At 39.2% G+C, this 21,993-nt stretch overlaps 2 protein-coding genes across 2 annotated transcripts in view; one reads left to right on the forward strand and one right to left on the reverse strand.

Moving 5' to 3' along the window:
- Positions 1-1,202, reverse strand: part of LOC109560927 (olfactory receptor 7E178-like) — a 28,607-nt gene extending 27,405 nt beyond the window's left edge. Inside the window, 1 exon segment of the mRNA XM_070792267.1 lies at positions 1,174-1,202. Within this exon segment, the coding sequence (XP_070648368.1) occupies positions 1,174-1,202 (29 nt within the window).
- A 5,985-nt stretch (positions 1,203-7,187) lies between these two features.
- LOC109560929 (olfactory receptor 7E178-like) lies at positions 7,188-16,572 on the forward strand. The gene is made up of 2 exons (XM_019963379.2): positions 7,188-7,360; positions 15,642-16,572. The coding sequence occupies exons 1-2, from the start codon at positions 7,338-7,340 to the stop codon at positions 16,570-16,572; spliced, it is 954 nt and encodes a 317-aa protein (XP_019818938.2). The 5' UTR covers positions 7,188-7,337.
- The last annotated feature ends 5,421 nt before the right edge of the window (positions 16,573-21,993 follow it).

The following is a 21,993-nucleotide window of genomic DNA, read 5'->3' on the forward strand; positions in this document are numbered from 1 at the left end:
ACTCCGGGAGTTGGTGATGGACAGGGAGGCCTGGTGTGCTGCGATTCATGGGGTCCCAAAGAGTCAGACACGACTGAGCGACTGAACTGAACTGAACTGTGGTGAGCAGAGCAAGCTTGGACTTGGGAACCCTTATCAACCAGGAATCAACTCAGATAACAATATGGAGGTTCAGAGGTACTAAGTACTTGTTCCATTTTTCTAGATAGCAAGTAGAGCAGACAGGATTTTAAATTATATTGTGCACAATTTAGCGACAAAGCAACAACAGGGAATCATTAATAAAGGTTCATGATACCAAGTCTATAGCTTGTTGTTCAGTTGCTTAGTCATGTCCAGCTCTTTTCAACCCCTTGGACTGCAGCATGCCAGGCTACCCTGTTCTTCACTATCTCCCAGAGCTTTCTCAAACTCATTTCCATTGATTCAATGAAGCCATCCAACCATTTCATCCTCTGTCACCTCCTTCTGATTTTGTCTTCAGTCTTTCCCAGCATCAGGGTCTCTTCCATGGAGTCGGCTTTTCACATCAGATGGCCAAAGTATTGGAGCTTAAGCTTCAGCATCAGTCCTTCCAATGACTATTCAGGGTTGATTCCCTTCAGGGTTGACTGGTTTGATCTCCTTGCTGTCCAAGGGACTCTCAAGAGGCTTCTACAGTACCGAAGTTCAAAATATGTGTAGCTGACATCATTCTCCTGCTCATTTTCATCATCACTTTCATGATCACTGACACTTTGAAATACTTAAGGGACAGTTGTTTGTTTTTGTTTTATGTTTTGTGTTTTGTTTTTTTTTTTTTTTTTTTTGTCTTTTTTTTTTTTGGCTATTCCATGCAGCTTAGGCCATGAGTAGGGATCGAACCTGTGCCCCTTCAGCAGAAATATGGGCTTCTAACCACTGGGCCCACAAGGGATGGTTTACAGGGACTCATTTCCTGCTCCAGTGAGATAGATGCCAATGGGCACTAGAGTCCATGTGGGAGAAAAACAGAAATCTAAATAAAAGTCCCAGAATCCCCACCAGAACCAATACCATAAACTCCATGGGCCTCTGAGCTGACTGCCTATGGTGACCTACCATCTTCTACTACCACTGTGCTTCTTATGCTGATGATCAAGATACAACCCTCCACCAGGCCTTCCCGTATCCAGTATCTCCAGTGGCACTCACTGTACTGCACCTCCTTTATGCTGGCTCATCACAAAGGACTAACAATCCTCTGCCCTTCCCATTCTTGGTAAGTGATGAAGGTTCAGGCTTCATTCTCTGGACTGGCAGAAAGACAGAATTAGACCTGAAACCCTTGATGCATACAATGACTCTGGGAATAGAAGACACACATACAGGTGCAACTATACAAGGACTTGCAAACTGAAAGCTTGCACAGCACAGGCTGATTATTTGAAGTTGTGTGGGCTTGAAGATTTGATGCACAGAGCTCCTAATTAGCCAAATTTGTCCATGTTATCTCAGTCTCTGAGGATTTGTTGATGTTAATTGTACTGGATTATAGGAAAAGTAAATGCTCTTTGTAGGGACTAAGGATTTCCACTTCTTAGGAGAAATCTTGCCTGTACTTCTCCTTCTGACTTTCAGGTTTCATACCCCTTAATGAAAAATTCAGACTTACTATATGTGTATGTGTTAGTTTCAGGTATAGTGCAAAGTGATTCAGTTATATACACATATGTGTGATGTATATATATATGTGTATATATATATATGTGTGTGTGTGTGTGTGTGTGTGTGTGTGTGTGTATACCCTTTTTCAGATTCTTTTCCATTATAGGTTATTACAAGATATTGAATATAGTTCCCTGTGCTATATACAATAGGTCCTTGGATGTTTATTTAATATATAGTAGTGTGTACATGTAAATTTCAAAGTGCTAATTTATCTCTCCACCCCCACTGCTGTTATTCCCTTTGGTAATGATAAGTTTGTTTTCTATGTCTATGATTCTATTTCTGTTTTGTAAATAAGTTTACTTGCATCATTTTTGAGATTCTACATTAAGTGATATCATATGATATTTGTTTCTCTCTGTCTCACTAACTTCATTTAGTATGATTATCTCTAGGTCCATCCATGTTCCTGCAAATGGCATTATTTCATTCTTCTTTATGGATGAGCAATATTCCCTTGAGTATACCACATCTTCTTTATCCATTCATCCGTCAATGGACACTTAAGTTGTTTCCATGTCATGTCTTTTGTAAATAGTGCTGCTAAGAACATTGTATGTATGTATGTATCTTTTTGAGTTAAAGTTATCCCTGGATATTTGCCCAGGAGTGGGATTGCTGAATTATATAGTAAATTTATTTTTAGTTTTCTAAGGAACATTCATACTGTTCTCAGTATGTCTGCACCAATTTATATTTCCACAGACTTACTTTTTAAAATAACATACATTACTTAAATTGAAGAAGGAAATGGCAACCCGCTCCAGTATTCTTGCCTGGAGAGTCCTCATAGACAGAGGAGCCTAGCAGGCTACAGTCCCTGGGGTTGCAAAGAGTTGGACATGACTGATGCAACTTAGCACATCACTTAAATGGGAAGAGAATCTAAAAAAAGGATATATGTATCTGTATAACTGATTCACTCAGTTATACACTAGAAGCTAACACAACATTGTAAAGCAACCATACTTCAATAGCAATTAATTAACATACATCAAAATATGAGTTTATCATCATCAAATGTATTCAAATGACCAAGAAATTTAGAGAAAATTAGGTCTTCTACATCAAGAATCTGATGGTATATGTCCTGAAATATTAACTGAAAGGTAATGTTCATGTCTCTAAGGACAACTCTTTTTTTATTGTGAAAGGAACACTTACCATGAGATCTGTCTTTTAACAAATCTCAAAGTGTTCATATATTATTGTTAACTGTATGTACAATGTTGTAGAGCAGATCTCTAGAGCTTATCAATTGTAATTGACTGAAGATTTATGCCCTTTAAGTAGTAACTCTCCATTTGCTCCTCCCCTCAGCCCCTGGAAGCCACCATTCTACTCTATGATCTTGTGAATTTGACTCTGTTAGACAAATTATGTAAGTAGAATTAGGCAGTGTTTGTCTTTCTGTGATTAGTTTATTTCTCTTAGCATAATATCCTAAAGTCACCCATGTTGTTGCAAATGACAAGATTTCCTTCTTTTTTCAGGCTGAAGAGTATTCCCATTTCCTAATTCCTTCATCTGTCTATGATGTTAAGTTGTTTCCAGATCTAGGCTATTATGAGTAGTGCAGCAATGAGCATAGAAATGCTACTATTTCTTTGAGATCGCAATTTCAAATCTTTTGATAAAATACTGAGAGATAGAATTGCTGGATCATATAGCAGTTCTGTTTTTAATTTTCTAAGGATGCTTCATACTGTTTTCCACAGTGGTTGCCACATTTTTTATTTACACCAACAATGCATAAGGGTTCCAATTTCTCCACATCCTTGCCAGCACTGTTGTCTTATGGATTTTGTCTTCTTTTCTTTTCTTTTCTTTTTTAGCCATACTTACAGGTCTGAAGTGATATCTCTGTGTGGTTTTGATTTGCATTTCCCTGATGAATAGTGATACTGAGCAACTTTTCAGATACCTGTTAGCCATTTGTGTATATCCTTGGGAGAATTGTCTATTTAAGAAATTAGTCCATTCAGGGGGGCTTCCCTAAGCAGTCCAGTGGTTAAGACTTCAAAGGACTGTAGGTTTGATCCCTAGTCAGGGAACTTAGATCCCACATGCTGCATAGTGCATCAAAAATAAAGAAATAAATAACAGAGAATCAATACATGTGTGGTGACACAAACAGATGGAGAGATATACAATGTTTTTGGATTGGAAGAATCAATATTGTGAAAATGACTATACTACCCAAAGCAATCTATAGATTCAATGCAATTCCTATCAAATTACCAATGACATTTTACTAGAACTAGAGCAAAAAAATTACAATTTGTATGGAAACACAAAAGATCTCAAATAGACAAAGCAATCTTGAGAAAGCAAAAATAGAGCTGGAGGAATCAGGCTCCCTGACATCAGATCATACTACAAATCTACAGTAATCAAAACATATGGTAATGGCATGCAGGTGCTAAGTCACTTCAGTCGTGTCCAACTCGTTGCAACTTTATGGACTGTAGACCACCAGGCTCCTGTGTCCATGGGATTCTCCAGGCAAGAATACTAGAGTGGGTTGCCATCCCCTCCTCCAGTCGATCCTCCAAACCCAGGGATTGAACCCTGGTCTCTTATGTCTCCTGCACTAGCAGGTGGATTCTTTACCACTAACACCACCTGTACCTCAAAGGAATAGGATAGAAAGCCCAGTGATAAACCCACACACCTATGGTCACCTTTCTTAGACAAAGGAGGCAAGAATATGCAATGAGAAAAGACTGTCTCTTCAATAAGTGGTGCTGAGAAAACTGAACAGCTACATGCAAAAGAATGAAATTAGAAAACTTTCTAACACCATACACTAAAAGAAACTCAAAATGGATTAAAAACCTAAATGTAATGCTGGACACTATGAAACATTCATAGGAAAACAAAGGCAGAACACTCTTTGACATATATTGCAGCAAGACATTTTTGGACCCATCACCCAGAGTAGTGAAATTAAAAACAAAACTAAAGAATTGGGACCTAATTAATCTTTTGCACAGCAAAGGAAACCATAAACAATACAATAATACAATCCTCAGAATGGGAGAAAATATTTGCATATGAAGCAACTGACAAAGGATTAATCTCCAAAATATACAAGCAGCTCATGCAGCTCAATTAAAAAAAAAAAAAAAACCCAATCAGTAATATGCTCCTGCTAAGTCACTTCAGTCATGTCTGACTCTGTGTGACTCCATAGATGTCAGCCCACCAGGGTGCCCCGTCCCTGGGATTCTCCAGGCAAGAACACTGGAGTGGGTTGCCATTTCCTTCTGCAATGCATGAAAGTGAAAACTGAAAATGAAGCCGTTCAGTCGTGTCCGACCCTCAGCGACACCATGGACTGTAGCCTACCAGGCTCCTCCGTCCATGGGATTTTCCAGGCAAGAGTACTGGAGTGGGGTGCCATTGCCTTCTCTGTCAGTAATATGGGTAGAACCTAACAGACAGTTCTCCAAAGAAGACATGGTGGTGTAGTTGCTAAGTCGTGTCCAACTCTTATGATCCCATGGACTGTAGACTGCCAGGCTCCTCTGTCCATGGGATTTTCCAGGCAAGACTATTGGAGTGGGTTGCCATTTCCTCCTCCAAGGGATCTTCCCAATCCAGGGATCGAACCCAGGTCTCCTGCACTGCAGGCAGGTTCTTTACCAACTAAGCTATGAGGGAAGCCCAAAAATACAGATGGCCAACAAACACATGAAAAGATGCTCAACATCAATAATTATTATGCTAATGCTATGCTAAGTCGCTTCAGTCGTGTCTGACTCCGTGGGACCCCATAGATGGCAGCCCACCAGGCTCCGCCATCTCTGGAATCCTCCAGGCAAGAATACTGGAGTGGGTTGCCATTTCCTTCTCCAGTGCATGCAAGTGAAAAGTGAAAGTGCAAATCAAAACTACAATGAGGTATCACCTCACAGCAGTCAAAATGTCTGTCATTAGAAAGTCTATGGACAATAAATGCTGGAGAAGGTGTGGAGAAAAAGGAACCTTCCTGCACTGTTGGTAAGAATGTAAACTGATAAGCCACTATGAAGAACAGTATGGAGGTGCCTTAAAAAAGTGAAAATAGAACTACTATATAAGCCAGCAATCCCACTCCTGGGCATATATCAGGAAAAAACCATAAGTCAAAAACACACATGCACCCCAATGTTCATTGCAGCACTATTTACAATAGCCAGGATATGGGAGTAAACTAAATGTCCATCAGCAGAGGAATAGATAAAACAGATGTTGCAAATGCACATATATATAATGGAATACTTCTCAGCCATAAAAACAGTGAAATAATGTCAAATATTTGCAGCAATATGGATGAACCTAGAGACTGTCATAGTCAGTGAAGTAAGACAGAGAAAGACAAATATTATGATATCACTTATATGTGAAATCTAAAAAAAAAGGTACAAATGAATTTATCTACAAAACAGATATAGAGTTATAGATGCAGAAACTAAACTTGCAGTTACTATGGAGTAAGGGGGAATGGGTTAAAGGGGAGATTGAGATTGACATATACCCACTACTATATATAAAATAGATAACTAATAAGGACTTACTGTACAGCACAGGGAGCTCTACTCAATATTCTGTAATGATCTATATGGGAGAAGAATTTAAAACAGAGTGGGTGAGATGCTAAGCCACTTCAGTCGTGTCCGACTCTGTGCGACCCCATAGACGGCAGCCCACCAGGCTCCCCCGTCCCCAGGATTCTCCAGGCAAGAACACCGGAGTGGGTTGCCATTTCCTTCTCCAGTGCATGAAAGTGAAAAGTGAAAAGTGAAAGTGAAGTCGCTCAGTCATGTCCGACTCCTAGAGACCCCATGGACTGCAGCCTACCAGGCTCCTCCATCCATGGGATTTTCCAGGCATGAGTACTGGAGTGGGGTGCCATTGCCTTCTCCGAACAGAGTGGGTACATGTTTGTATATAACTGATTCAATTCGTTGTACACCTGACACTATCACAACATTGTAAATCACCTACAGTGTAATAAAATATTGTTAAAAATGAAAAAGATTTTCCTAATAAGGCAACGTAATTCCATTGAAGAAAAACTTAGAAGACAAGACTCATTCAAATTAGAGAAATAAAAATCTATAAATCTTCACAGTACAAAATGCTATCCAAAGCAAGGACTAAAGATGGCAGAAAGTGAAGAGTAACTAAGAAGCCTCTTGATGAAAGTGAAAGAGGAGAGTTAAAAAGTTGGCTTAAAGCTCAATATTCAGAAAACGAAGATCATGGCATCTGGTCCCATCACTTCATGGGAAATAGATGGGGAAACAGTGGAAACAGTGTCAGACTTTCTTTTTTGGGGCTCCAAAATCACTGCAGATGGTGACTGCAGCCATGAAATTAAAAGATGCTTACTTTTTGTAAGAAAAGTTATGACCAACCTAGATAGCATATTCAAAAGCAGAGACGTTACTTTGCCAACAAAGGTTCGTCTAGTCAAGTCTATGGTTTTTCCAGTGGTCTTGTATGGATGTGAGAGTTGGACTGTGAAGAAGGCTGAGTGCCGAAGAATTGATGCTTTTGAACTGTGGTGTTGGAGAAGACTCTTGAGAGTCCCTTGGACTGCAAGGAGATCCAACCAGTCCATTCTGAAGGAGATTAGCCCTGGGATTTCTTTGGAAGGAATGATGCTAAAGCTGAAACTCCAGTACTTTGGCCACCTCATGTGAAGAGTTGACTCATTGGAAAAGACTCTGATGCTGGGAGGGATTGGGGGCAGGAGGAGAAGGGGACGACAGAGGATGAGATGGCTGGATGGCATCACTGACTCGATGGACGTGAGTCTGAGTGAACTCCTGGAGTTGGTGATGGACAGGGAGGCCTGGCGTGCTGCAATTCACGGGGTCGCAAAGAGTTGGACATGACTGAGCGAATGAACTGAACTGAACTGAAGACAATGAAAATAAAAATTTATACTTAGAGACAAATGTTAACTGAGAAAATGGAAAGTGCATCACATTTTTGGTATAGAAGGCATAATACAGCATAGATTTCATGATTAATAAAATGGATTTACAAATATCAAAATCACACATCACATGATTAAACTGAGGAAAAGAAGTCTGAATTTTATGTCATCATCCTACAACTTGGAAGTAGGAAGCAACAAGTACAAGTAAACAACCCCCTGAGAAGAGGAGAGATCTAGACCCTTCCCAAGACATTCACTTTTCTCCTTTTCCTGTTGCATTAATATTAACGAGTCTCCAGAGACTGGACCAACATGGACCAACTGGTGAATGATGAGCTTTGAGCACTGATCCCTAAGGTCATACCATTGTGAATAACTGTCAGTGCCTCCAGCTCGCTAATTTGCCTGTTCTAATATTGTGAGTCCACTCTTATGTCTCCATCCTTTGTAGGAACCCACATCAGAAGGTCCAGCCTGAGTGTGTCTTCCTGACCATCCTGAGGAGGAACCCTGAGACTTCATCACACACCACGCAGGAGACGGGCAGTGAGTCTGTGCTCCTTGGTCATGTTCTAGCAGAGATGCAGCCCAGCCCAGTAAGTAAGACAGGGATGGATGAAGGGAATGTTGAGAACATGAATTTTTCCACTATAAGACAAATGTAACAGTTGGGATAGACAGGTGGGAGGACACCAGTATACAAATTTCAGATTAGAGCCCTGTGATCTTCACGATCTTTGCTCCAGTTAGGGTGTGAGAACTCTCATTCAGAGTCCTGCTTCCACCATCACTGGTTCTGACTCTGGCTGGCACCCCACCCAACAAAGCAGCCAATGGGTCTCTGTAACCTTCCCCTGAGCACTTCAATTCATTATGAAAGCATTCATGGGGAGACTGAGTAGGATGACATTAATTAAAGTATCAGGTACTGTTATTCAAGGCTTCCTAAGTGTCAGGCTCTGGGGTGTGTTTTTGTGTTTCTTGGTTGATTACATCTGCATCATCTCTTCCAAATTATAAGTGCACATATTATTTTTTTTAATTTTATTTTATTTTTAAACTTTACAATATTGTATTAGTTTTGCCAAATATAGAAATGAATCCGCCACAGGTATACCTGTGTTCCCCATCCTGAGCCCTCCTCCCTCCTCCCTCCCCATACCCTCCCTCTGGGTCGTCCCAGCGCACCAGCCACAGGCATCCAGTATCGTGCATCGAACCTGGACTGGCGACTCGTTTCATACATGATATTATACATGTTTCAGTGCCATTCTCCCAAATATCCCCACCCTCTCCCTCTCCCACAGAGTTCATAAGACTGATCTATACATCACTGTCTCTTTTGCTGTCTCGTACACAGGGTTATTGTTACCATCTTTATAAATTCCATATATATGCATTAGTATACTGTATTGGTGTTTTTCTTTCTGGCTTACTTCACTCTGTATAATAGGTTCCAGTTTCATCCATCTCATTAGAACTGATTCAAATGTATTCTTTTTCATGGCTGAGTAATACTCCATTGTGTATATGTACCATAGCTTTCTCATCCATTCATCTGCTGATGGGCATCTAGGTTGCTTCCATGTCCTGGCTATTATAAACAGTGCTGCGATGAACATTGGGGTACACGTGTCTCTTTCCCTTCTGGTTTCCTCAGTGTGTATGCCCAGCAGTGGGATTGCTGGGTCATAAGGAAGTTCTATTTCCAGTTTTTTAAGGAATCTCCACACTGTTCTCCATAGTGACTATACTAGTTTGCGTTCCCACCAACAGTGTAAGAAGGTTCCCTTTTCTCCACACCCTCTCCAGCATTTATTGCTTGTAGACTTTTGGATCGCAGCCATTCTGACTGGTGTGAAATGATACCTCATAGTGGTCTTGATGTGCATTTCTCTGATAATGAGTGATGTTGAGCATCTTTTCATGTGTTTGTTAGCCATCTGTATGTCTTCTTTGGAGAAATGTCTATTTAGTTCTTTGGCCCATTTTTTGATTGGGTCATTTATTTTTCTGGAGTTGAGCTGTGGGAGTTGCTTGTATATTTTTTGGATTAGTTGTTTGTCAGTTGCTTCATTTGCTATTATTTTCTCCCATTCTGAAGGCTGCCTTTTCACCTTGCTAATAGTTTCCTTTGTTGTGCAGAAGCTTTTAAGTTGAATTAGGTCCCATTTGTTTATTTTTGCTTTTATTTCCAATATTCTGGGAGGTGGGTCATAGAGGATCCTGCTGTGATGTATGTCGGAGAGTGTTTTGCCTATGTTCTCCTCTAGGAGTTTTATAGTTTCTGGTCTTAGGTTGAGATCTTTAATCCATTTTTAGTTTATTTTTGTGTATGGTGTTAGAAAGTGTTCTAGTTTCATTCTTTTACAAGTGGTTGACCAGTTTTCCCAGCACTACTTGTTAAAGAGATTGTCTTTAATCCATTGTATATTCTTGCCTCCTTTGGAGGACACTAATAGGTGGAGAAATATACCATGTTCATGGATTGGAAGAATCAATATAGTGAAAATGAGTATACTACCCAAAGCAATTTATAGATTCAATGCAATCCCTATCAAGCTACCAACGGTTCTTCACAGAGCTAGAACAAATAATTTCACAATTTGTATGGAAATACAAAAAACCTCGAATAGCCAAAGCTATCTTGAGAAAAAAGAATGCAACTGGAGGAATCAACCTACATGACTTCAGGATCTATTACAAAGCCACAGTTATTATTATTTTATTAAGAAGAAAGAAGGACAATATTTTTTTTCACTGCCTGCCCTAGGCTCACCTCCAGGGATGTGTGAGTCTGGTGGGCTGCAGGCAAGGCAGCCAGGCATAGGTCCCAGGCACGGGAGCTGCTGAAGGGCAGGTCCTGGCACATGCCTGAAGCCTGGGCTGGCCGGCTCCCCCCCTGGGTGCGGAGAAACATGGTGAATGCAGGGCAGAGGGGCTGCAACAGTTGAGGGGTGCACTCCTCCACATGTCTTCACAGCTCCTCAAGAAGCACATTTTATGTCACATGTATCACGTCATGAGGTAGAAAATGTTAAAACCTCTTTGAAGCCAGTCACCCTGGGAAGGCTGATTCCAGACACAGAGCACCTGGGCTATTTTTCTGTTTTCACCCAGTCCCGTCACTTCCCTGTCAGCCCTGGTAGAGACTCCCTGCTCATTATGCCACTTCCCTTGGAGTTTTCTGGAGGACACAGAAGAAGGGAGTGGGTAGCACTTGCTGCATCAACTTTAGGAGGAATATCTGAGATCACAGGCAAAGGTCAAAGAAATAATTGGCACCTGAAATTTTCAGGGTAGATCTCTCTGTTGATGCTGTTCCTTGATTTCACATCATCTATCCACTTTCTCCTCTGTATTTATAATCAACTGAATCAATCATGAAAAGAGACATAAATATCAGAGTCTTGGTTTCTGGAAACTGAAAACAGTTCAAAATAATATACCCCAGGTGCATCTGTTGTTATACCTCTGTACTCCTGCTGAAAACTTTCAGTAAGTCTGAAAACAGTGAAATTTAGGGCAGGACTCAGAGAAGAAAAATGGAATTTTGAATCCTATAGCTCTACCAATTCTTCGTGTGCTATGGGGAAATTTCTTAGAATCTGTGAGATTTAGGATTATCAACTGGGTTGATTCCTCATTGATACAAACCCACTGAATTAGGACTAAACAAATAACTGTTGCCCTCTGTTCAATAACTATGTGATGGATGCATAAAGAAAGTGCAAAATACCTTTTTGATATTTTGTTCCTAATAATGATTATGGTAAGTCTCACATCATCAGATTTAAACATTTGTTGATCTGATGTTATGGTTTCCCTATATCCCTGACAGGACATTTTATTTTTGTTTATACAAGTATATCCTTCAAATATGAAGAGAACTGAGTGAGGGTCATTTATTTCTGATTCCCCAGAGCCTATAACTTGATAGCACAGAAGTGGCCCCAAGAATTAAAAAAAAAAAAAAAAAAAAACTCAGTTAAGTGTTGAATAAACCCTTCCAGTTTTCACAGAAACAAAGTGTGGGCAATATAGCTTTTGCATAGTGCACCATTCATGCCAGTGTTGTCATCCTTTTCAGAATATCCCATAGGACTAGAGACAAAATAAAATAGTATTTGTTTTTATGCCATGGACTTTCTATGGGGCCTATTATTTTCCATTTAATCTTCAGATTTCAATGATCAAAACACCATTTCAGAAGTTTTTATAAGTATAGGGGGAAAAGAGTCAGAAAATATGGGGACAGTACATTTTACTGCACTTGCAGAGACATATTTTAAAATTTTCTTATCATTCCATGCTCTGGTGTCCTGGCACAGGAAAGGCTTTGAACTCTTCTGTCATATAATCCATTCTGCTACTGCTGCTGTTTAGTTGCTAAAGTGGTGTCCAGCTCTTTGCAACCCTATGGACTGTAGCCCATCAGGCTTCTCTGTCCATGAGATTTCTCAGGCAAGAATACTGGACTGGGTTGCCATTTCCTTCTCCAGGGGATCTTCCCAACCCAGCGATCGAACCCACAACTCCTGCATTGGCAGGAGGATTCTTTACCACTGAACCACCTGGGAAGCCCAGTAGTCCTCTTCAGTTCAGTTCAGTTTAGTTCAGTCACTCAGTCATGTCCAACTCTTTGCAACCCCATGAATCGCAGCTTGACAGGCCTCCCTGTCCAACACCAACTCCTGGAGTTCACTCAAACTCATGTCCATCGAGTCGGAAATGCCATCCAGCCATCTCATCCTCTGTCGTCCCCTTCTCCTCCTGCCCCCAATCCCTGCCAGCATCAGGGTCTTTTCCAATGAGTCAACTCTTCACATGAGGTGGCCAAAGTACTGGAGTTTCAGCTTTAGCATCAGTCCTTCCAATGAACACCAAGGACTGATCTCCTTTAGAATGGACTTGTTGAATCTTGCAGTCCAAGGGACTCTCAAGAGTCTTCTCCAGCACCACAGTTCAAAAGCATCAATTCTTCGGTGCCCAGTTTTATTCACAGTCCAACTCTCACATCCATACATGACTACTGGAAAAACCATAGCCTTAACTAGATGGACCTTTGTTGACAAAGTAATGTCTCTGCTTTTGAATATGCTATTTAGGTTGGTCATAACTTTCCTTCCAAAGAGTAAGTGTCTTTTAATTTCATGGCTGCAATCTGCAGTGATTTTGGAGCCCCCCAAAATAAAATCTGACACTGTTTCCACTGTTTCCCCCATCTACAGTCCTCTTAGATAGGTTCAATTATTGTCTAACTGACAGATAAGGAATCTTCCCAGATGTGTTTATATTATTTATTTTGAATGTTTCTCAATTAAATCATGGGAGAAGGCAATGGCAACCCACTCTGGTATTCTTGCCTGGAAAATCCCATGGACGGAAGAGCCTGGTGGGCTACAGTCCAAGGGGTCGCTAAGAGTCAGACATGACTGAGCCTCTTCATTTTCACTTTTCACTTTTATGCACTGGAGGAGGAAATGGCAACCCACTCCAGTATTCTTGCCTGGAGAATCCCAGGGATGGGGGAGCCTGGTGGGCTGCCGTCTATGGGGTCACACAGAGTCGGACACGACTGAAGCAACTTAGCAGCAGCAGCAATTAAATCATAGTATGGCATGCCAAAATAATGAACCTGAATTACTTTGAGGCAGCAGAATCAAGGGAATTGCAATCTCTTGGTCAGGAAGGACTCACATGAAAATCTGTTAGTAGACATAAGGCAGGTTGTGGGAACTTTCCCAGGTGCCAAATTTGTCAACCATAGATAGGAGGGTTTAGACCAGGAAAGGAAGACCACCTGGTACATGAAAATGGGCTCAACATGGCTAATACCAGGAAACTCACGTCAAAAACCCAATCAAATACCACTTTTCATATGTTGAGATGTTTATTATAAAGAAAAAAAAGACATGTTCCTTGGAGGATGTGGAGATAAGGGAACTGTTGTGTGTGGTTGGTGAGAATGAATATTGGTACAGTCATTACAGGAAAGAGAAGGGAGGTTCCTTAACAACAAAAACTTACTAATTGAAATAGAACTACCATAGGATACAGCAATCCCACTTCAGGATATATGCCAAAGAAGAGATAATCTGCTTTTACATGTCATTATGATATTATTTGAAATAGTGAAACCATGAAAACACTTAAAGTGTCTGTTGAAAGATGAATAAAGAAAATGTAGTATGTATATATGTGTGTATATGTAAGCAATGAAATATTATTCAGCCAGGAAAAGAAGGAAATTCTGCCATTTGTGACAACATGGGTGGACCTAGAGAATATTATGCTTATTAAAATACATACAACAGACATAGACAGTCAATATCATATGATCTCACTTATGTGTGGAAGTTAAGAAAATCAAACTCTTAGGGCCATAGATTAGAACTGTAGTTGTGAGGAGATGCTGGTGGAGAGAGTAGGGAGATTTTGGTCAAAGGGTACAAACTTTCAGTTATAAAATGAATACATTCTGGGGAGCTAGTACACCGCCTGGTGACTATAGCTAATAATTTTGTATTATATTCTTGAAATATGCTAATAGAGATTTCCTTAACTATTACTATAAACACACACACACAAATAAAAAAGATGTGAGGTGACAGATATGTTAATTAACCTGACTATGGTAACCATTCACAATGTGTACATATATTAAATCATCATTTTGGACATCTTTTAAGAAATTTCCCATTGCACAACCCAAATATATGCAATTTTGTCAGTCAACTTCAGTAAACTGAAAAAAGAAAAACAACGACGTAGTTAATCTGCCAGTACAGAATAGGGTCCAAAAAGAGTAAAGTGGTCTCACATATCAGACATTTTACTGAGATGGTATTGGACTGAAACAAATAAGCCTGTATAAAATAAAAAAGTTCAATATTAGTGTATAGGAATGCAAGGGATTTCTGTGTGTTGATTTTATATCCTGCAACTTTACTATAATCATTGATTAGTTCTAGTAATTTTCTGGTGGAGTCTTTAGGGTTTTCTATGTAGAGGATCATGTCATCTGCAAATAGAGTTTTACTTCTTCTTTTCCAATTTGGATTCCTTTTATTTCTTTTTCTGCTCTGTGGTGGATTCATTTTGATATTTGGCAAAAAAATACAATTATGTAAAGTTTAAAAATAAAATAAAATTAATTTAAAAATAAAATAAAAAAGTTCAAGTAGGTTTCTTAAATTTTGTTACCATTTAATCACTGACAATCCTTGGTACACTGATAACATCTTCATAGTCACGAATGCTGTATTATGTGCACTTAATTAATTATCTTACAATAAATGACTCAACATAAAAAAAATAAACCATACTGATTGAAATTTGAAGTCCACCATAGTCAAAGATATGAAGTATATATTAAGTGGCTTTTAAAACATAACCCTGAGATTTGAGTAATCACTCATTTCACGAAAGAGGGAAGGCAGAGAAACCAAATAATGATAAAACTTTGAATAGCATATAAAATATTTTCTGATTATGAACTTCAGCTTTAATTTAGAATCTAGATGACATAGTCCTGTGTTTCATAGAGATCTGTAAATATTCTAAATAAAAGAAATATCTAGAATTGCATTTGAATAAAATATAACTATATCTAAGTCTATTTAAATTGAAATTATATTTTTCCTTAAAGGGGGAAGTTTCTCATTCTGTATTATGTCTAAAAAAGTAAGCTGTATTTAACTGAGATCATGGATATGGCTGTATTACCTCTAATGTGCTTGTTCCCTTTCATCTTTCAGTGAAGTCTTATAAAATAAGACTTTGTAGACAGAGGTGAATAACACAGAAATCAATGAGGAAACAGTTCTAAGCAGATAGAAACTGTCATAATAATGACAGTTATATAATGAGAAATATTGCTGAAGGAACTGGGGTGTATGATCTTAGAAATGAATTGCTTGAATCCAAAATATGGACACAGTGTGCAAGGCCCGTTACTTAATTCCTATTTTTTCAGCCCTCTTTTATTTTTTCCAAAGGTGTCTAATCTACACAGAACTGGAAATCTAACCAGTGTCTCAGAATTCTTCCTCCTGGGCCTCTCAGATGATCCAGAACTACAGCCTTTGCTCTTTATCCTCTTCCTGTCTATGTACCTGGTCACCATTTTAGGAAACCTGTTCATCATCCTGGCTGTCACCTCTGACCCCCACCTCCACACCCCCATGTACTTCTTTCTCTCCAACCTGTCCTTGGCTGACATTGGTTTGGTCTCCACCACAGTCCCCAGGATGATTGTGAATATCCAAACTCACAGCAGAGTCATCTCCTATGAAGGCTGCCTGACACAGATGTCTATTTTTCTCCTTTTTGGATGTATGGATAGTACTCTTCTCACTGCAATGGCTTATGACCGGTTTGTGGCCATCTGTCATCCACTGTACTACATGGCCATCATGAACCCACGCCTCTGCTGTCTCTTAGTTTTGGTGTCTTTTTTTGTTAGTCTTTTGGAGTCACAGCTGCACAATTGGATTGTGCTTCAACTCACCTGCTTCAAAGATGTAGAAATCTCTAATTTCTTCTGTCACCCTTCTCAACTCCTCAAGCTTGCCTGTTGTGACACTTTCACCAATAACATAGTCATGTATACTGCTGGTGCCATCTTCGGTTTTCTTCCTATCTCAGGGATCTTTTTCTCTTACTGTAAAATTCTCTCCTCTGTTCTGAGAGTCCCCTCATCAGGTGGCACGAATAAAGCCTTCTCCACCTGTGGTTCTCACCTGGCAGTTGTTTGTTTATTTTACATAACAAGCATTGATGTGTATCTCAGTTCAGCCATCTCACAATCTTCTAGGAAGTTTGCAGTGGCCTCAGTGATGTACACTGTGCTCACTCCCATGCTGAACCCCTTCATCTACAGTCTGAGGAACAAGGACATCAAAAGGGCCATTCGGAGGTTTCTCAGCAAAATGTTCTACACTTAGTACCTGTGTTATCCATTTGGAGGGTAGGTTGCAAAATGTAGCAAGATTAAATCTAGACCTGAAAATTCTACCTCTCTCATACATCAGTTTTTGTAGCTCTCATGGCTTTACTTCTCCTTTTGCTTAACCTCATAGTTAAATATTACTTTTCTTTTATGTCTTTAATGTGATGGGTGAGATTTCTAGGATTCTTGTGCATCAAAATCATTCCTTGGCTGAATATTTTTTTTTCTTTTTTTTAAATTGGGAGGTGATTGCTTTACAATATTGTGTTGGCCTCTGCCATACATCAACATGAATCAGCCATAGGTATGCATATGTCCCCTCCCCCTGAACCCCACTCCCATCTCCTACCCCATCCCACCTCTCTAGGTTGTCACAGAGAACTGGGCTGAGCTCCCTGTGTCACATAGCAAATTCCCACTTGGTATCTGTTTTCCCTATGGTCATGTATATATTTCCATGCTACTCTCTCAATTCAACCCACCCTCTCCTTCCCCTACTGTCCATAAGTCTATTCTCTGTCCCCTACTGTCCATGCTACTCTCTCAATTCAACCCACCCTCTCCTTCCCCTACTGTCCATAAGTCTATTCTCTGTCCCCTACTGTCCATAAGTCTATTCTCTGTCCCCTACTGTCCATAAGTCTATTCTCTCTGTGAGTCCATTACTGCTTTGACTGAATCTTACTGCCTCTACAGAGATTATACAGATTATCTTTTGTGGCCCAAGCATCCTCAAAAGATGAATAATTCCCTTTTAATATATTGAAAATTTATAAGTTTTTCACAGCTCTTGTGTATTTTCTGCAGTAAATTCTATTTTTCAAATTTGTTTACATAGGTTATGTGTGAATATTCGTGTCACTGCTTCTCAGCCTTGGGTTTTATTGAAATCATCTGGGGACTTCAAAATACTGTTCACTGGGTCTAACCACAATCAAATATTCTGATTTAATTAGACTTGGGTGTGGTCTGAGCATAAGGAATTTTAAAAGCACTCAAGTGTTTCTGGTATATGGCCAAGGTTGAAAACTACCAACTCAAATCAGATCTTTCATTCAAAGGTGACCTGTATACCTTGGGTCCTAACTGCTCATGAACAAATGCTGAACATCCAGAAGAGAACAGAGCTCAGAGGGGAAGCTATGAAGACCCTGATGTAGTAATAGGCAATGTGTTTACCATGTTATTTCTGATCATTTTCTTCACTTAGCTTCTCTACATCATACTAGGCTTTGCTTTGGGGTGGGGCTCTTGAAATCACTATTTTTCATCTTCTTCCGTCTTACATATATTCAACAGTGGTCAGTAAAATTCTCTTTGCCCTAAGAGCTAAAGTGTTCCCTTCATGCCCCTCAAATCAAGTCTTCCTTCACTTATGATGGCTATGTTATTACTTTACATTTTTTAAATTTTCAGTCTTTCAATATCTCTTTAGCTGACTCTCTGTATTAAATTCTCTTTATTAAAATGACTAATTGGTTTCTCTTTTCTTGACTGAACCCCAACTGAAATTGTAGCATGAGTACAAAAGTATATTTTGGGGTCTTCCCAGGTGGTCCTGTGGTTGGGAACCCGCCTTCCAATGCAGGAGACACAGGTTCAATCCCTGGTCAGGGATCTGAGATCCCACGTGCCACAGGGCAAGTAAGCCCATGTGCCAGAACTAGATAACCCAAGTGCCACAACTAAGATGTGACTAAAAGGTGACACAGCAAAACATTTTTTTAAAATCAGTATTGATTGTTTTGAAAAAGTGTATTTTGAGGCATCTGAAATTGAAGATGCAAAATGTGCACAGGGAAGAAAGGTTGTCAAAAATATGTCTTAGTCTGGGGTATGCACTTGGAAAATAGGTTGGCGATGTCATATTTCAATTGCTGTGTGACTCCAATGATATCCAAGGTACATTCAGTCACCCCAGTCTTCACAATAAGTTTATCTTCTTTCACATTACTTAGGAGTGCAAATAGCCCAGTTGTCAACAAAGGGGAGTTTATTCCTTTTATTAATACTAGAAACAGCCTGGTTAGAGCTTCATTTGAATACCATGGCTTTCTGTCCAATAACTCGAGTCTTAGTGTTCCTGTTGAGTTCTACAAGATGACTATCCATCACTTCATAGATACGTCACACATTGTTTTGTAGTGGTAATATTGGCCATCTGAAAATAATATTATGCAAAACTAGTTTAATTTACTTTGCATTTTACCACTTAAGATCACCACAAGCTCCACTGATGAGTAACTTTGATATTAAAGAAAAGATACACTTGACATAGGATAGATTCCTATTAGATTTTGGGAAGAAATAGCACTCATTAAAAATTACTAAAATAGTATATCAGTATATCCACTTATGCAGATGACATGAGTTTGAGTGACCTCCAGCAGATAGTGAAGAACAGGGAAGCCTGGTTTACTGTAGTTCATGGGGTCACAAAGAGTCGGACACCACTTAACAACTGAGCAACAACAAAGTGATAGTCAACGAATCTTGGAAAAAATCCAAGTAATCCTACTTTGAGTGTATATGTGTATGTGTTTGTGTAGTTTAATTTCTACTTTATGTTCTGTTAAATTTACAACCTCTTATTTTCTTATTAAATAATATTAAATCCTCACATCAAATGATTAAAGGAAATTTAAATCTAAAAATATTATAAATGAAAGTACACACCAGAATACTAATCTAGATGTACTACAACATTCATGAAATGTTTTTCCACAACATTCACAATTGGTCAAATGGGAGTAAATAAACTCTATTTCTATGAGTTCAGTAATTCAGATTCCACAGATAAGGGAAACCATACATTCCATGTCTTTCCTTGTCTGACTTATTTCTTTTAGCATAATGCCCCTAAATTCATCCATATTGTAATGAATGTAATTCATCCATATTGTAATGAATAGCATAGTTTTCTGCTTTCTCATGGCTGAATAATATTCCATTGTATGTGCTGAATATCTATCACATTTTCTTTATCCTTAATTCATTCATGGATACTAGGTTGTTTCCAGTTTTTGCTCTGGTGAATGATTCTTCAGTGAGTATGGGGATGCAGTTATCTCTTTGAGATAGTTATGTCATCTCCTTTGGACACACACCCAGGTGTATTATGCGATATTATGTCCATATTATGTATGGACACACAATCGCTGTATTATGCGATAGTTCTATTTAAGATTTTTGAGGAACTCTGCTCTGTTGTTGGTAGTGGGCTGCACATTCCCATAAACAGTGCATGAGGATTCCTTTTTCTGCACATATTTGCCAGCATTTGTTAACTTTTATCTTTTTGATAATAGCCACTTTAACAGGTGTGAGGTGAAGATTTCGCTTCCCAATGTCAGACCCCAGGCTCGGGTGCCCAAAATGTGGTTCAAACCCCTCACTCCCCAGGAAGGATACCCCAGCCTGTGTTATATCACACTCCTTCTCTTCTGTGTCACATCCTAGAGGCACAGATCCCAACCTGAACACTTCTCCCACCTTCCTACCCAACTCCATGTGGGTATTTCTTTAAATTCTTTTTTCTTCAGAAGTATGTTTCTTTTTTTTTCTTGCCACAAAACATTGTTTTTGTTTGTTTGTTCTTTAAATTTATTTATTTTTAATAGGAGGATAATTGCTTTACAATATTTTGTTGGTTTGTGACATATAGCAACATAAATCAGTCATAGGTATATGTACGTCCCCTCTTTCTTGAACCACCCTCCCACCTCCCATCCCGTCCCACCCCTCTAGGTTGTCACAGAGCACCAGATTTGAGCTCCATGCATGATACAGCAAATTTCCACTGGCTGTCTAGTTTTACATATGGTGTTACATGTTAGTTGCTCAATCATGCCTGACTCTTTGCGACCCCATGGACTGCAGCCCACCAGGCTTCTCTGTCCATGAGATTTTCCAGGCAAGGATACTGGAGTGGGTTGCCATTTCTTTCTCCAGGGGATCTTCCCAACCCAGGGATCGAACCTGCATTTCCTACACTACAGGCAGATTCTTTACCAACTGAGCTACAAGGGAAGCCCTTACGTATGGTAGTGTAGATGTTTTAATGCTACTGTCTCAGTTCATCCACCCTTCTCCTTCCCCCCATGTCCACATGTCTGTTCTCTATATCTGTGTCTCTGTTGCTGCCCTGCAGATAGGTTCTAGATATTTCTAGGTTCCATATATATGTGTTAATATACAATATTTGTTTTTCTCTTTTTGACTTACTTCATTCTGTATAACAGGCTCTAGGTTCATCCATCTCATTAGCTAGCACTGACTCAAATGTATTCCTTTTTAAGGCTGAGTAATATTCCATGGTATATATGTACCAGAACTTCTTTATCCATTCATCTATTGATGAACATCTAGGTTGCTTCCATGTCCGAGCTATTGCAAATAGTGTTGAGATGAAGACTGGGGTACATGGGTCTTTTTCATTTGGTTTCCTCAGGGTATATGCCCAATAGTGAGATTGTTGGGTTATATGGTAGTTTTATTCCTAATTTTTTAAGAAATCTCCATACTCTTCTCCAAAGTCACTGTATCAATTTGCATTCCCATCAACAGTGCAAGAGGGTTCCCTTTTCTCCACACTCTCTCCAGTATTTATTGTTTGTAGATTTTTTCAATTATGGCCATTCTGACTGGTGTGAGGTGATACCTCATTGTAATATTGATTTGCATTTCTCTAATAATGAGCAATATTGAACATCTTTTCATGTGTTTATTAGCAATCTATATGTCTTCTTTGGAGAAATGTCTGTTTAGGTCTTCTGCCCACTTTTTGATTGGGTTGTTTTTCTGGTATTGAGCTGAATGAACTACTTGTATATTTTGGAGATGAATCCTTTGTCAGTTGTCTCTTTTGCTATTATTTTTTCCCATTCCAAGGATTGCCTTTTTACCTTGTTTATAGTTTCCTGCACTGTGCAAAAGCTTTTAAGATAGAAGTGTGTTTGTGAAGTTTCCAGTTTGGTTTTTGTAAGAATATCTCCACATTTTTGATGTGTTCCATGGGGAAGTGTGTTCAGGGTTCTCCTATGCACCATCCTCATCGCCTCCTGATAATGAAGGTAATTTTCAGTGAACATCTTGGAATTCATAAGTTACCTGATTTTGCAAATTGTGACCTTGAGTATAAAAGAAAACATCTTTCTGTTTAACTTTCTCATTTGTAGAATAGTGATAAGAAGTTCTTAACTGAGAAGATGCTAGAAAGGAGGTAACCTAAAGTACTTGTTACAATAATGTTTTGACCTACTAATAGATCAATAATTGTACACTATCATATTCACCACTTTAATAGGTCAATGTGTCATTTCAACTTATGTGCTTTTCAGGCAGAAAAGTTGGTTTTCCCCATCAGGTCCTCTAAATCTTTAACCCTGTGGAACAGTCATTTTTTTACTCTGGGGCA

This window comes from Bos indicus, chromosome 7, assembly GCF_029378745.1.
Source record: "Bos indicus isolate NIAB-ARS_2022 breed Sahiwal x Tharparkar chromosome 7, NIAB-ARS_B.indTharparkar_mat_pri_1.0, whole genome shotgun sequence".
NCBI classification, from domain to species: domain Eukaryota; kingdom Metazoa; phylum Chordata; class Mammalia; order Artiodactyla; family Bovidae; genus Bos; species Bos indicus.